Source organism: Dasypus novemcinctus, chromosome 18 (assembly GCF_030445035.2).
Source record: "Dasypus novemcinctus isolate mDasNov1 chromosome 18, mDasNov1.1.hap2, whole genome shotgun sequence".
NCBI classification, from domain to species: domain Eukaryota; kingdom Metazoa; phylum Chordata; class Mammalia; order Cingulata; family Dasypodidae; genus Dasypus; species Dasypus novemcinctus.
In genome coordinates this window covers 34,549,782-34,561,986 of record NC_080690.1, presented here as the reverse complement: position 1 = coordinate 34,561,986, position 12,205 = coordinate 34,549,782, and the positions used below count along the sequence as shown (strand labels likewise).

The 12,205-nt window shown below is 60.6% G+C and overlaps 1 protein-coding gene across 2 annotated transcripts in view; it reads left to right on the top strand.

Annotated features, from left to right (window-relative positions):
• GNAO1 (G protein subunit alpha o1) overlaps positions 1 to 12,205 on the top strand; it is a 184,559-nt gene that overhangs the window by 166,482 nt on the left and 5,872 nt on the right. The window contains exons 7-8 of one of the 2 annotated variants that reach the window (XM_058279998.2): positions 3,682 to 3,835; positions 5,035 to 9,413. The exons of the other annotated variant lie outside the window; for it this stretch is intronic. Coding sequence (XP_058135981.1) covers positions 3,682 to 3,835; positions 5,035 to 5,222 — 342 coding nt within the window. The 3' untranslated portion in view covers positions 5,223 to 9,413. Of the gene's footprint in view, positions 1 to 3,681; positions 3,836 to 5,034; positions 9,414 to 12,205 lie in introns of those variants that run through there. 2 annotated transcript variants of the gene reach the window in all.

Here is a 12,205-nt window from a genome sequence, read left to right as displayed (position 1 = left end):
CTCGGGCCCAGCCTGTGTGCAAACAAATAAGCATCTCTTCAATAAACCCTACAGGCCGCAGGGGCCACCAGGCCAGAACAAAAGTAAGCAAATCCTAAACTAAATCAGGGCTCAGGCAAGCAAGCGCGTGTGTAAAGCAAAAAGGGCCATCCTTAGCCTCAGCAGCCCTTCCTGGGCCACCGGCCTGGGAGCTGCTAGTTGAGCGTGTGGTGTTGGCCGGCCAGGAGGGATGGCTTGTGAGTGACAGTTGTGGCTCTGGGCACCCTCTTTGGAGGACTCCAGACCAGCTTCCCACTTTCCATCCCTGCGTCAGTTCAAACTGGGGCCTCCGAGAGCTGCCGGCCCGACAGGAGGCTGTGGGGCGAGGTGTTGCTTTCCTTCGGGCTTGGGCCGGGCTCGGCCTCCAGGGATTTGCGGCTGAATTTTGGCAGGACTCCTCGTTTTCCGTTATCGTCATCTGTCAAATGGGGATAATAGCAGGACCGCCCTCATGGGGCTTGCGGCCGCGGGGATACGCTAACCCCTGCACAGTGTGTGGGTCGGTTTCTGGCACAGTGAGCACGTTGTCTATGGTGGTGTCACTATCTGTCGTCCTGAGCTGGCAGATCTCCTGCGCAGGCCGCTCCCTGGCTGTGGCCCAGGCCAGTGGGCTTGTCTCGAGTCTGCAGAGGGAGCTGGGCCTCAGAGGGTCCTGCACCCACAAAGCCACCTCCTGTGAGGCTCGTAGGCATTTCTCATCCCATCTGTTGGAAACACACAGACCCTTCGCCCCAAGCCTCTGAGTGCACCCCGAGGTTGGGCTGAGGCCTGTTGTCATGGTGGGCCTTGAGCAAGGCCCGTCAGCTCTCCGGGCCTCAGTTTCCTCATCAGTCCCGGCCCCGCTCATCCCACAGGGCTGTCATGAAGATCTGAGGAGGTTTGGGGTGTTGGGCAGGCTTGGGAAGGTGTAGAAATGCTCCGGAGGGGTGCAGGGGAGAGAGTCACGGCTGAGGACTTACGGGCATGATGGGGCTTTCGACAGGTGGGGCTGGAGCCGCCGGCTGGATTGGGTCCCCATGCGCCGTCCGCCTTGCGCATCCCATCAGGTCCCGCTGCACCCCTGGTTGGGCCTCAGCCAAGCTCCTCGGGCAGGCCCCAGGCCTCGGCAGGCAACGCTGTCCCAGGCGTGAGGCCTGAGCCCAGCCCGGGGCCGGGGGGCAGGGCCAGGGCACGCCTGGCGCCGCTTGGACCCGCGTTCACTGACCTCCCCGGAGCCCAGGAGGACGTGCTCCTGGCGCCCCGCAGAGGCGTCGTTCACAGTGGCTGCGCCAGCACATCTTTCACTGCTCGTTTGGGTGACTTTATACTTTTAGAGACACTGTTCACAGTCCACTGGGCCACCTACGTGGTCGGAGCTCCACTTGGCTCGTGTTTCCTCCCCATGATGCCTGGGTGTGGGAAGCATGGCTGGTACGGTAAATGTGACACATATCCCGACAACAGCACTCAAAGGGAGCAAGGCAGCAGGAGGCCATCGGCTGGGAGGACCCTTCCCTGTGGACAGGGCCAGAACTGCAGGCACCTTAAACCACAATCCTGCCCCAGGGCTCTTGCTCGCCTTGGGAGCACAGACGTCTTTCCAGGCCTGTGTCTACGTCGAGGCAGCAGGACATCCAGGTGGGCCTGGCAGCCACGGGGCACCAAGTTCTCTGGCCCTGGGGTCTCCCATGAGTGTGGGGCCTGGGCATGGTGCCCTTTCTCCCCCGGGCAGCCTCCCCAGCCCACCCTTCCCCTGCAGGCCGGCTGGCCACTCTGTGAGCTGCCCTTCGTGCACTCTTCAACTGCTGAGCTGGTGCGCGTCCGGGAGCTCTTGCCCTCCGGTCTCCTCTACCTTCTCTCCTTCCTGCCTCTGCTGTCCCTTTCTTATCCCTTTCTTCCCCATTTCCCTTACCGTCCTCAAGGGCTAGAGCAGACCTTGGGGGGAGTAAAGGCATATGGGGCCAGGGTCAGGACCAGTCCTTTCCTGGGGTCTTTCCTCCCTAAAGCTGGCTGCCTTCACAGCCCAGGAAAGGGCAGCAGCATGGAAGCTGGTCTCACAACCTGCCAACAGCCCAGGAGCCACGTCTGTGCATCCGTGGGGACGCGTGGCAGTGGTGGGCAGCTGGGCAGTCAGACGGGCCTGGCCCAGGGCCTTGCTGGCTGTGATTGTGGTTGCTCCCTGGACCCCCCAGGCCTCTGTAAAATGGCGGCGTACAATCCCGGGGGCCACTGTACGGACCTGTGTGGGGACGGCTGTAAAATGCTCGCGCCCAGGAAGCACCACTCCCTACCAGGCTCCACGGGCAGAGGCCAGGGAAGCAGGTGCCAGGCGTCGGGGGCCCCGTCCTTGGTCCTCAGCCTCCCTCTCTGGTCAGCTCTGCACTTCCCTCAGTGGCCTGGGGCGAGACTTGGAGCTGCCCAAGACAAGGGTGTCTGGAAACTGGCTGCTGGAGCTGAGCCGCAGGACCCCGGGCGAGTGGCCACCCGCTGCCCCGGACCCCGAGGGCCTCATCCTGGCCTGTGCCTGCTCTCAGCCCCGCCCGGCCGGGCCCCGGGCTCGTGGCGCCCAGCGGCACTGGGCTCAGCCTGCACCGCTTCTCCACCACCACCGTCACCACCGCCTGCAGGGCCTTACCTGGCCAACCCGAGGCCAAACCATGAGCAGACTCAGAGAGCCTTCGAGCCCGGCAGGTATGACCACCTCCCTCCAATCGAAACTGTCGGCTTCGAGTTGAAAGCAGCAGGTTCCCAGGGCACCGCCGGGTGACTTTGCTGTGAACGCCTGTCCCGGCCACTCCGTCCCCCACGCCCTGCACCGGCCGCTCGGCTTGGATCTGTCCTTCCTCCTCTGCCTTCCCCCTCCAGCCACGCAGGCCACAGCCCCTGGCGCCTCGGGCTCAGGGCGCCTGCACAGGGACCCACCAGGGTGTCCTGGCCCCGAGGCTGGTGGAACCAATTTTTCACATTTTTTTCCCTCTCTTGTTCGCTCACGTTTTCTGCTGGATTTTTATCTTCCTTTCTGTTTAAATCTGTTGTGCTGTGTTTCATCTAGGGGTTCTTCTGGCCCCTCTACTGAGAAACCAGCCCCAGCAGCCAGCTCTCCCCACTGCCAGCCAGGGCCCAGCTGGCCACCCGCCCACCCAACCACACCGAGGCCACAGCAAGATCACCCCCGACATGCCGTCCCCCTGGTGTCTGCTTCCAACTCTGGATTAATTCGAGGCCCTCCTGGTCCTCGGTTAATGTTCCCTCTGAATGCGCGCACCCCCCGACCCTGCTGGCGGGACGGAACGAGAGCCCAGTAGAGAGATCTGCATGCGCCGCGGTCCGTGTCGACGTGTGGCCCCGCCCCTTACGTGCATGGTGCATGTTCTCATGGGCGGGAGCCCCCAGGGCCTCGCCACCCCACCCAGGGCCCACTCTCGTGGGAAGGGGCAGTCTGCCCACCCTGGCCGCCCTGCTCCACCCCACCCTGCCTGCGTGTGGAATGAAGCAGGGGCCACGTCCTCTTTGTCCGTGTGGGTCTTTCTGTCTCCGTCCCTTGGTGGTGCGTTCAGCCACATTGGTGGACCTTCCCTTTGCTTGTCCCGCTGTGTCGCTGGCCGCGGTGGGTCAGGGCCCCGGGCACGGCCACCCCTCACGCGCCTCTCCACTCTGTTGCAGAACCGCATGCACGAATCCCTGAAGCTTTTCGACAGCATCTGTAACAACAAATGGTTTACAGACACGTCCATCATCCTCTTTCTTAACAAGAAGGACATATTTGAAGAGAAGATCAAGAAGTCCCCACTAACCATCTGCTTTCCTGAGTACACAGGTAGGGCCCCACCCCCGGCTCGGGGCAGCAGGGGGCCTGCCCAGCCCTTTCTGGCAACCCTAATTCCTTGAGGGCGCAGGTCCCTGTGTCAAAGCTCAAGTCACTTCCCGTGTGCTCTGCCCATAGACCAGATCTATCCCTGCCCCACAGCACGTTATAGTGGCAGGGGTTGGGAGCAGAGGCTGCCTGGCCAAGGAACCAGGGTGCCTGTGATCTCAAGCAGCCCCTTTGAGCTTCAGCTTCACCGTCTCTAGAGGTAAGGTGTAAAGTGGGAACCCAGGGTGATGAAGGGGTTAAGTACAGAGGCTTCAAGTCAGACAGCCCAAGGTCCACCTGCTGCCCTGCCCCTGGCTAGCAGCTGGCAGGTTTCTTAACCTCTCTGTGCCTCAGATCCCATGTCTGTGAGCTGGGGGCATGCCTGTGATACCCTCCCCTCCCTCACAGAGTTTCGGGGAGGGTCAGTGAGCTCACTGTCACAGGGAGCTGTCACGGGACCTGGTGCCTCGTCGCTGCTCCTGGTTTGCTCTTATTGTTATGATTATGATCATAATCAGCAAGCACAGCAGTGCTGCTCACTCGGGGTGGTCACCAGATCCCCATGGGCCCTTGAGGTGACAGAGGTTTGCAAGCAGCAGAGACCTGGGCCACCCAGGGGAGGGTGCTGAGGATGACGGAGGCCAGCTCCTTAATGCCACGGGGGATTTACCTGACGGTGGAGTGGGTGAGCAGCCCCAGGCGTGGCAGCAGGGTCCCAGGAGGGCCCCAGAACAGCCCAAGGTCTGGCCAGAGAGGCAAGTGGGAGGAGAAGTGGGGCGTCCTCAGGCTGACCAGCCCTCAGGGTCTGGAGAGCACAAGGGCAGGGGCAGGCAGGGCCCAGCAGAGCAGGCTGGTGGGCCTGTGGGGGGGGCCCCAGGCTGAGCCCCACTTCCCCGAGGCAAACTAGAGGGTCACAGCTCTGGCGTGGGGCAGCTTACCCTTCCTGGAGGTGATAAGCTGAGAAATTCGATATTCATTTCTTCCATTACTTTTAATAATGAATCTCTGTCTTGATCGCTTAGTCACTAATGATTTCTCTGAACCCACTAGTTCTGCCCACCACCACGGAGGTTTCCTTTCTGTCACCGCCCGTGGCCTGGGGCTATGGGTACCGGGCAGTGCCCGCCGCCTGGCCTCACCTGCCCGCCTGGTCTCCCCTGCAGGCCCCAGCGCCTTCACAGAAGCTGTGGCTCACATCCAGGCCCAGTACGAGAGTAAGAACAAGTCAGCCCACAAGGAGATCTACACCCACGTCACCTGTGCCACCGACACCAACAACATCCAGTTTGTCTTTGACGCCGTGACGGACGTCATCATCGCCAAAAACCTGCGGGGCTGTGGACTCTACTGAGCTGCCAGCCTGCTGCCCTGCCCCCTCCCCGGGCCAGAGCTCTGCCACCTGTCCAAGCACTCTTGGCACTTGAGAAGGAAGAACCCAGGGGCTGGCACCAAGGGAGAGGGAGCGTCCTCCCCACCCCTCCCCACTCCTCCGAGAGTGCAGCTGCCCAGACCTCAGCGCCTGTGGTAATGGGGGGTGGGCGTGCTGGGGGACTGAGCGCTGTCCACGGGGCAGAGACTCGGCCCTCAAGCGCGGCCAGGCTCACTCACCTCTGCTCCATCTGTTATTTGAAGCCTCAAGGTGTTTTCTCCACAACTGGGGCCGGTGGACTTGGCCACCACTTGGCCCATAATGAGTACACCGTCCACTCCGTGGCATCGCAGTCTCCTCCTATCGTCTGGGTTGGAGGCTGGGGCTCGGGGGCAGTGGGAGCCACTGCGCAGCTTTTCCTGGGGTCTCTCTGGCCATGGGCAGCTCCGTCGCCTACAGCCAGGCTGGGACCAGGCCACCTACATCAGTCTAAGGGCTCAGGCCTTAGCTAGTGCCTCCCTCCTCTCCATCCCCTTGGATCTCAGCCCTCTGGCAGGAGCCCTTCCTTCCTTGGGGCTCCCCATCACCCGCTCTGGGAACCCCCACCCCAGTGATACTTCAGAGACTGACTTGTTGGAAAGGCATGTGGTAGATGGTGCGAGGGGTTGCACCCTACGCCTGGACAGGTTAAGGAAGAGCGGGAGGTGGTGGAGGAGGGGAGGCTCGGCGGAAGTCACTCTTTCGTTGACTCAGCTGAGGGCCGCACGCCCGGTCCTTGCAGGCCCAGGGTTGAGCCACCTACTTTCTCCCATCTCTCTGGTTCAGGCAGCTGCTCAGGAGCATGAGTAGATGAGCTTTTCCCTCTCTGATTCGCAGTGAATCCAATTCAAAGCAGCAGGAGCAGAGAAAGGCCTTTGGGGTCAGTATTCTGGAACGCTGGGGAGGTCCAGGTAGGGTGGCCCCTGTTTCACTGTCTTGGTGAAGGAATCAGGGTATTTGTCCACAGCCCGTGGTGTCCTCCCTGCCCCCAAGGGCAGAGGAAGGGAAAAGGACAGAACCAGCACCTGCAATGTGAGCTGCAAGGAACCAGTCTGGCTCAAGCACCTGCCCCTGCTTGGGGAGGGACCCCTAGGCCACTGGAGGTGACCCCCGGACCCTAGCTGGCTGTGCCGGCAACTCGCCTTTCACTCGCTCCTGGGCACCTCTGGCAGCATGGGCTTGTCTCGCCAGCTCTTCTAGGGGATGCAGGGGTGCCCAGAGTGACAGGAGTGGGCTGCCTCTGCCCCCTCCTCAAGCCCTCTGCTCTCTCGGCCTCCCCGCTGGGCACTACTCAGGCCCGAGCCAGGCAGGACCCTGGGGTCCCACCTGCAGGCCTTGCACTGCCTGGACCCAGGAGCCGCCCCATGCCAGCAACTCCACACTTCTGGGGTCTAGCAAGCACAGAGCTCTGGGTGGTGCCGGGGGGTCCAGAGAGCTTCCCAAGTGCCAAAATGCCGGCAGGGGTGGGTGCAACTGGGAATGAGCCCCCATCCCTGTCGGGCTGTCTTGCTGCTGGCCCCGGACCTTGTGGGAAATCACAAGGCAGCCAGACTGGCAGGACCCCCCCTCACCCCCCCCGCCCATCTGCCCAAGACCCCTCCTGTTCTGTTGGCCTTTGACATGGTACCAGGGCCTGGGATGAGGTAGGGGACAGGCCTCTAGCGTCAGGAGTCTCAGTGCCTTGCTGTGGGCAACCAGGGCATTTCACCAACACTGAGGACATGAGCAAGTGTTTTCCTGGCATCACCACCTTGGGTGCGGCCAGATTTGCCCCTAAGTCTGCCCTAGGACCTCACTCAGAATCAAAAGCAGCTGGCAGGAGGGGGCATGCTGGCCGAGCCCCATCTCTGAGGGCGTCACCGGGAGGTGGGAGTCCCTGGCCCACCCGCCCTCCATCTGCCCTGCCTGCCTCCCTTAAACACAGTGGCACAGAGGCCAGGACCCGGGGCTCAGCCCGTCCTGGTCCACAGAGTTAGGGGTGGAAGGAGCAGGCTGCACGGGACCTTCCCACCCTATGCCCCAGGCTCCCCCACCTTCTCTTCTCTCAGACACTCTGCCCTGCTCAGTTTCCTCCAAACACACCGTCACCGATATTGGGCTGAGCCTCCCACCCCTGACCTGCCAAGGGGTGCCCTTGGCCTTCGAGCCTAAGCCTTTGAGGGGAGGGTAGCCAGAGGCTTCCAGGGAACCCAGGAACCTGCAGGAATTTGTCTACACCACCCCATCCATGTCTTCTCCGGCGACTCCACCATGGGGAGGGTGGCTGAAGGGTAACAGTTTTGGCTCCGTCGTGGGGTGGGAGGGGATCGCGTTGGACCTCTTACCCGCGTGGAGACTTGGCGGATCTCTTACCTGCAGCAGCCTGCAATGTACCCCTGAGGGGCCATGTGGAAAATCTTTCAGGATTCCTAATTTAGCAGGCCGAAGGGAACTGCTTTCTAGTAGAGGCGGCTTTGCCAAAACTGCAAAAATTGTGCCGCCCACACACGTGACCCAGCACCTACTGCCGTTACAAGGACCGGGAGGAACCTGGCCTTCCCGCTGAGAACCCTAGAGCTCCCCAAGGCTCTCTGGCTTAAAAGGGACAGGGAGGTACATGCCTGAGGCCTGAGGAGGGTCTCTGCGGGGGTTCTGTCGCAGCGCTGAACTACAAGCATGGTACTTGGCCCCTGGCCCACAGCTTGGGCGTTCCGGGCTCCATGGCTGCCTTCTGGGGCGTTCAGGAGGCCCAGTGCCCATCCCTTTCCCTCTGGCCCCAGCACATCCTGAGGGCCTGTGCCACGTGCTCCCCCACTGGGCAGTGGGCAGAGCCCAGGCAGGAGACCACCACAAGGCCCAGCCCCAGGAGGCAGCCTGACCTCCACACCCCACCAGTGAATATACTGGGCATCGGTGGGGTCCCCAGCCCCTGCCCTGAGCCCTCGTCACCAGGGTGTTTGCAGAGCCCAAGCAGGCAGGCCCAGGAGTCATGACCTCTCACCTCCCCTCTGCCAGGGCAGGTCCTGCGCTGCTCCAGGTGACACCCGCTCCAGTTTCTATCCCCCAGGATCTGTTCTGGAAGGTCTGCCTTCCCGAATCTCTAGGTTAAACCCCTCCTGACCCCTCCCCTTTCTTTCCTTGGTCTGACCTAGTGGGAAATTCAGCCCTATTGGTGAGAAAGCACCCCCGGTCTGCGATGGTTATTAACCAAGCCCTCAGTCTCTTTCCTCCAGACCAGGCACGGCCTGCTTGCCCCCTCTTAGAGGAGTCTGAGCAAAGAGCCTCTCCAGGCTGCTTCTGCTCGTCTCTGAGCGTCTGGAAGCCTCCAGGGACAACCCGGTGGTTCTCAGGAGCTGAGCTCTGAGCCTCAGGCTCCTTGGCCACTAGAAACTCAATCTGGTGGTCCCTGGAAGTTCCTTGTGCCAGGCCATATGCCTACAGGGTGAAGACCCAGCAGCCCAGGGCAGTGCAGCCAACGAGCGGGGCTGGAGCGGGAGCTGCTGCAGGGGGTGTCAGGGAAGCCCCACCCTGTCCAGGGAGCCAGCAGGCGAAGGCCCCTCTCAGGACAGGAGCAGGAAGAAGGGTCCCATCCAGGGCCCTCGGCCCTCTCGGGCACAGTGAACCCTCCTGCAAGGGAAGCTTTGCCCCCAGACCTAAGGCACCAAGACCCCAGCTTTACTCACACCCCTTCTCAGCAGAGGCAGTGGCTCCAAGGCACCAGCTCCCCTGCAGCCCACCCTCTGCTCATTTCTCCAGTGCCCTTCAACGCCCCCACCCCCCAGCTGGAGGCAGTGACAGCTCCACAGGAGCCGCCTTTCTCTACCCTTTGCTGGTTCTGGTTCTGACCTGGCCCCCAGCTTGACCCCCCACTGCACATGTCCCTGCTCCCCATGCCCCCTCCCATCTGTTGCAGCCTTTCTGCTCCCTCTCCTGCATCCCAGGCAGGGATGGGCTCGGTGACCCTCCCTCTTCAGCAACACCTTCTCTCGTAGGTGCAGTGGTCCCACCTCCCAACCCCACCGCCGCCACCCACCCCATATTAACTGTAATTTTCTAAGAAGAGTGACTTAGTTTAATCTGTAGTTACTGTAATAATTTATTGGCTGCCGTAATGTATTTATTAGTCACCAACCATTAATAAAAATGCCAGCTTTTTCCTGGTGTGTGGTGTGTTGTGTCAGTGCCCAGGGAGCCTCCCCCAGGTGCCTGCGTATGGCATCCTCATGCCCTGCCAGCCTAATCTCGGCTGGGGCTGCGGGCAGCCTGGTAGGGTGGGCACCGTGCTGTGGGGCAGGCAGAGGCTGGTGTCTGTGCCCAGCCACCGCCCTGCCCCGCGCTTGGTGCCAAGCACGCCGCTGTTCTGGAGTTCACTGGCCGGGCAGGTGGGGTGGCGCTCACTTGACCCCCCTGCTGTTCTCGGGCTCCACTTGAGTTGGGAAGGCAGAGGAGTTGGGGGATGTCGGGGCCAGCCCCAGGAAGGTTCCCAGTGGCCCCGCGAGAAGGTGATGGTGGGCAGGGGGGTGGCTGTTGACTGCGACCCCTAACTTCTTTCTTTTCTCTAGTGGTGGCATTGCAGTTTTAAGTGTACTCCGGCGTCTGTGCTCTTGGCTACTTGGCAATGGGGCCCCAAAGGTGTGCGGAGGGATAGCCATGGGGGCGTGGACCAGGGCCAGCGACGGCACCTCCACCCCCCCTCCTCACTGCCCTCCCTGACCCGCAGGATCAAACCTTTCGAGGCTCACTCCAAGGCCCTTTCCTTCCTCGTTCCATTCCTGAGACCACAGACCTTTTGTATGTGTGCACGTTGCCACTCTGAACCAGCCTGTGAGCTCCTGGAGAACAGGGCCTAGACCCTGCCGTTCCTGCCCCCAAGAGCTGCCCAGGAGAGGCCCTGCAAGTGCCAGTCAGTGGTGGCTGGGAGCGTGAGTGGGTGTTTGACAGCCCTGAGGCTGGGGCAGGGGGGTCTGAGCCCTGGCAGAGTGGTGCTGTGGGGCCTGCCTGGGAGAACTGGCCTGGATTTCCCCAGCCTGAAGCGCAGTGGCTACTTGAGGAACAGCCCTTCAGCCCAGCCCTTGAGCCAAATGCGCATGGCCCCAAGCTCAGCCCCGGCCACGCTGGTGTTCACCTGAGGCCTTTCTGTTGCTGGAGATGCCCTGGGTTTATGTCCCCATTGTGTTCCCCCAAAGGCAGGCTTGGTGCTGTGATGGTGTTGGGAGCTTGCCTGTGGCTGTTTTCAGCTCTTTGTTGAGCAGCTGTAGGACGAGGTGGCACTGCCGTGGGGTTGGGAGGAAGCTGATCTCTGGCCTTTTCCCGTTGAATCCATGGGGTCTCAAGCATCTCCATTCTGCCCCCAAGGTGGCCCAATGAAACTGAGTGCTCTCAGCTTTAGGCCCTGCGCAGGGATTCATTTGGCCTTCTGGGAAACTTCCACCTGCCATTTTCTGAACAGATTTCATTAAGGCAAATAAGTCTTGTGCCTCACTGAGTGGGATCATGCAAATGAGAGAGACTTTTGGGGGGAAATGAGAATGCAATTTTCTGGTTGAAGCTAGAAGGGTAATAAGATCATATGAGTTTACTGAATTTGTTTAGCTGAGTAATGGAACAAATGTCTTTACTACAGATCCTAGAGGGGGTAATAAAACCGTGGCAGTTGTTGAGGGGCTCCCAGGGGAGCCAGCTGGCTGTAGCAAATCAGAACAAGGTCAGGGGATGATACCCTTGCCAGGTGGGTGGTGTAATGATACAGTCAGGGAAGCAATTGCTGTAGGAACGACTAACCTAAGAGGCTGAGCCAACAGTGATGCTCTCATGCGTTCCTCTAAAGGCCACACGCTAATGGTACTTGCTGGAGAAATCCACTGCCTAAGCAGGTCAGGGCCCAGCATACAGTGTGGACAGCCCTCTGGAGTCTGCAGCAGTGGGGCTTGGCCCACTTCAACAGGGGGTCCTCAAACTCCTCCAGCCCCAGCTGAGCCCCCTGCCATAGAGCCCAGGACTTGAGGCTCTGGATCTGGCCCAAGGCTGGGTACAAGTTTCTGCTCTCCTGAGTCCCAGCTGTGTCACCTCTCGGTGCCTCCTAGGGGTTGATGAGGCTCAATGGTACAAAGCAGATAAAGTGCTGTGCGTGGCACTGGTAGAGTGCCTTGGCGACCAGTGGTGGCTCCTTCGTCATCTCCCTCGCCCTCCTGCTCAGGTAGAGGAAGAAGGCCACGCCAGGTGAACAAGCTGTTTACTCCTGCTCTTGGCTTATCCTTGGGGGAGGAGTTCATCTCTCAATGAAGAATGCCCATATCAAAGCTCTTCTCTTTCCTAGTGTTTGTTTCAGTTTTCTTACTTCAGAGGTAGCGTTCAGCTGGGAGTTACCTCTGGGCTTTGGCCTTAGGCCTGTGGAGCTACATCTGTGGTGAGCAAGTTTCCAAGGCTAAGACAGTCTTCTCGGGGAAAACAAATGGGGCTGTCCTTCCCCAGGGAGGTGTCTTCCATGAAGGGCCACCTTCCTGTGCAGTCACAAGTTAGTTCACAGCAAAACATGCCCTTCCTCACTCCCAGCAGCAGACCACCCCTGCTAATGGGCTGGACTTCCCAAAACTGAAGTCAGGACTTCCCTGGGGTGAGCTACTGTCTTTGGACTCTGCTTCCGTTGGGGTGCCCATCACATCCACTCACTTGCTAAGGCAAACTTCTGTGTGCAAGGCAGTGCCTCCATATAGACTGCTCAAAAACGCCTCACAGGGTCAGACGTGGCTAGTCCACTAGCCACTCCCAGAGAAGCAGCCTGGTGTGACTTCCCCTCAGACCACAGGAGGGTCCTGAAAGTCCTTCAGCACAACTGGAGGACAGTGGCCCCCACACTGGAACCAGGAGGAAAGGTCCAGACAAGGAGGACCAAGGCCAAAATCCCACACTCTTGGCCATCCCACCCCATACACACACATGCACACAAC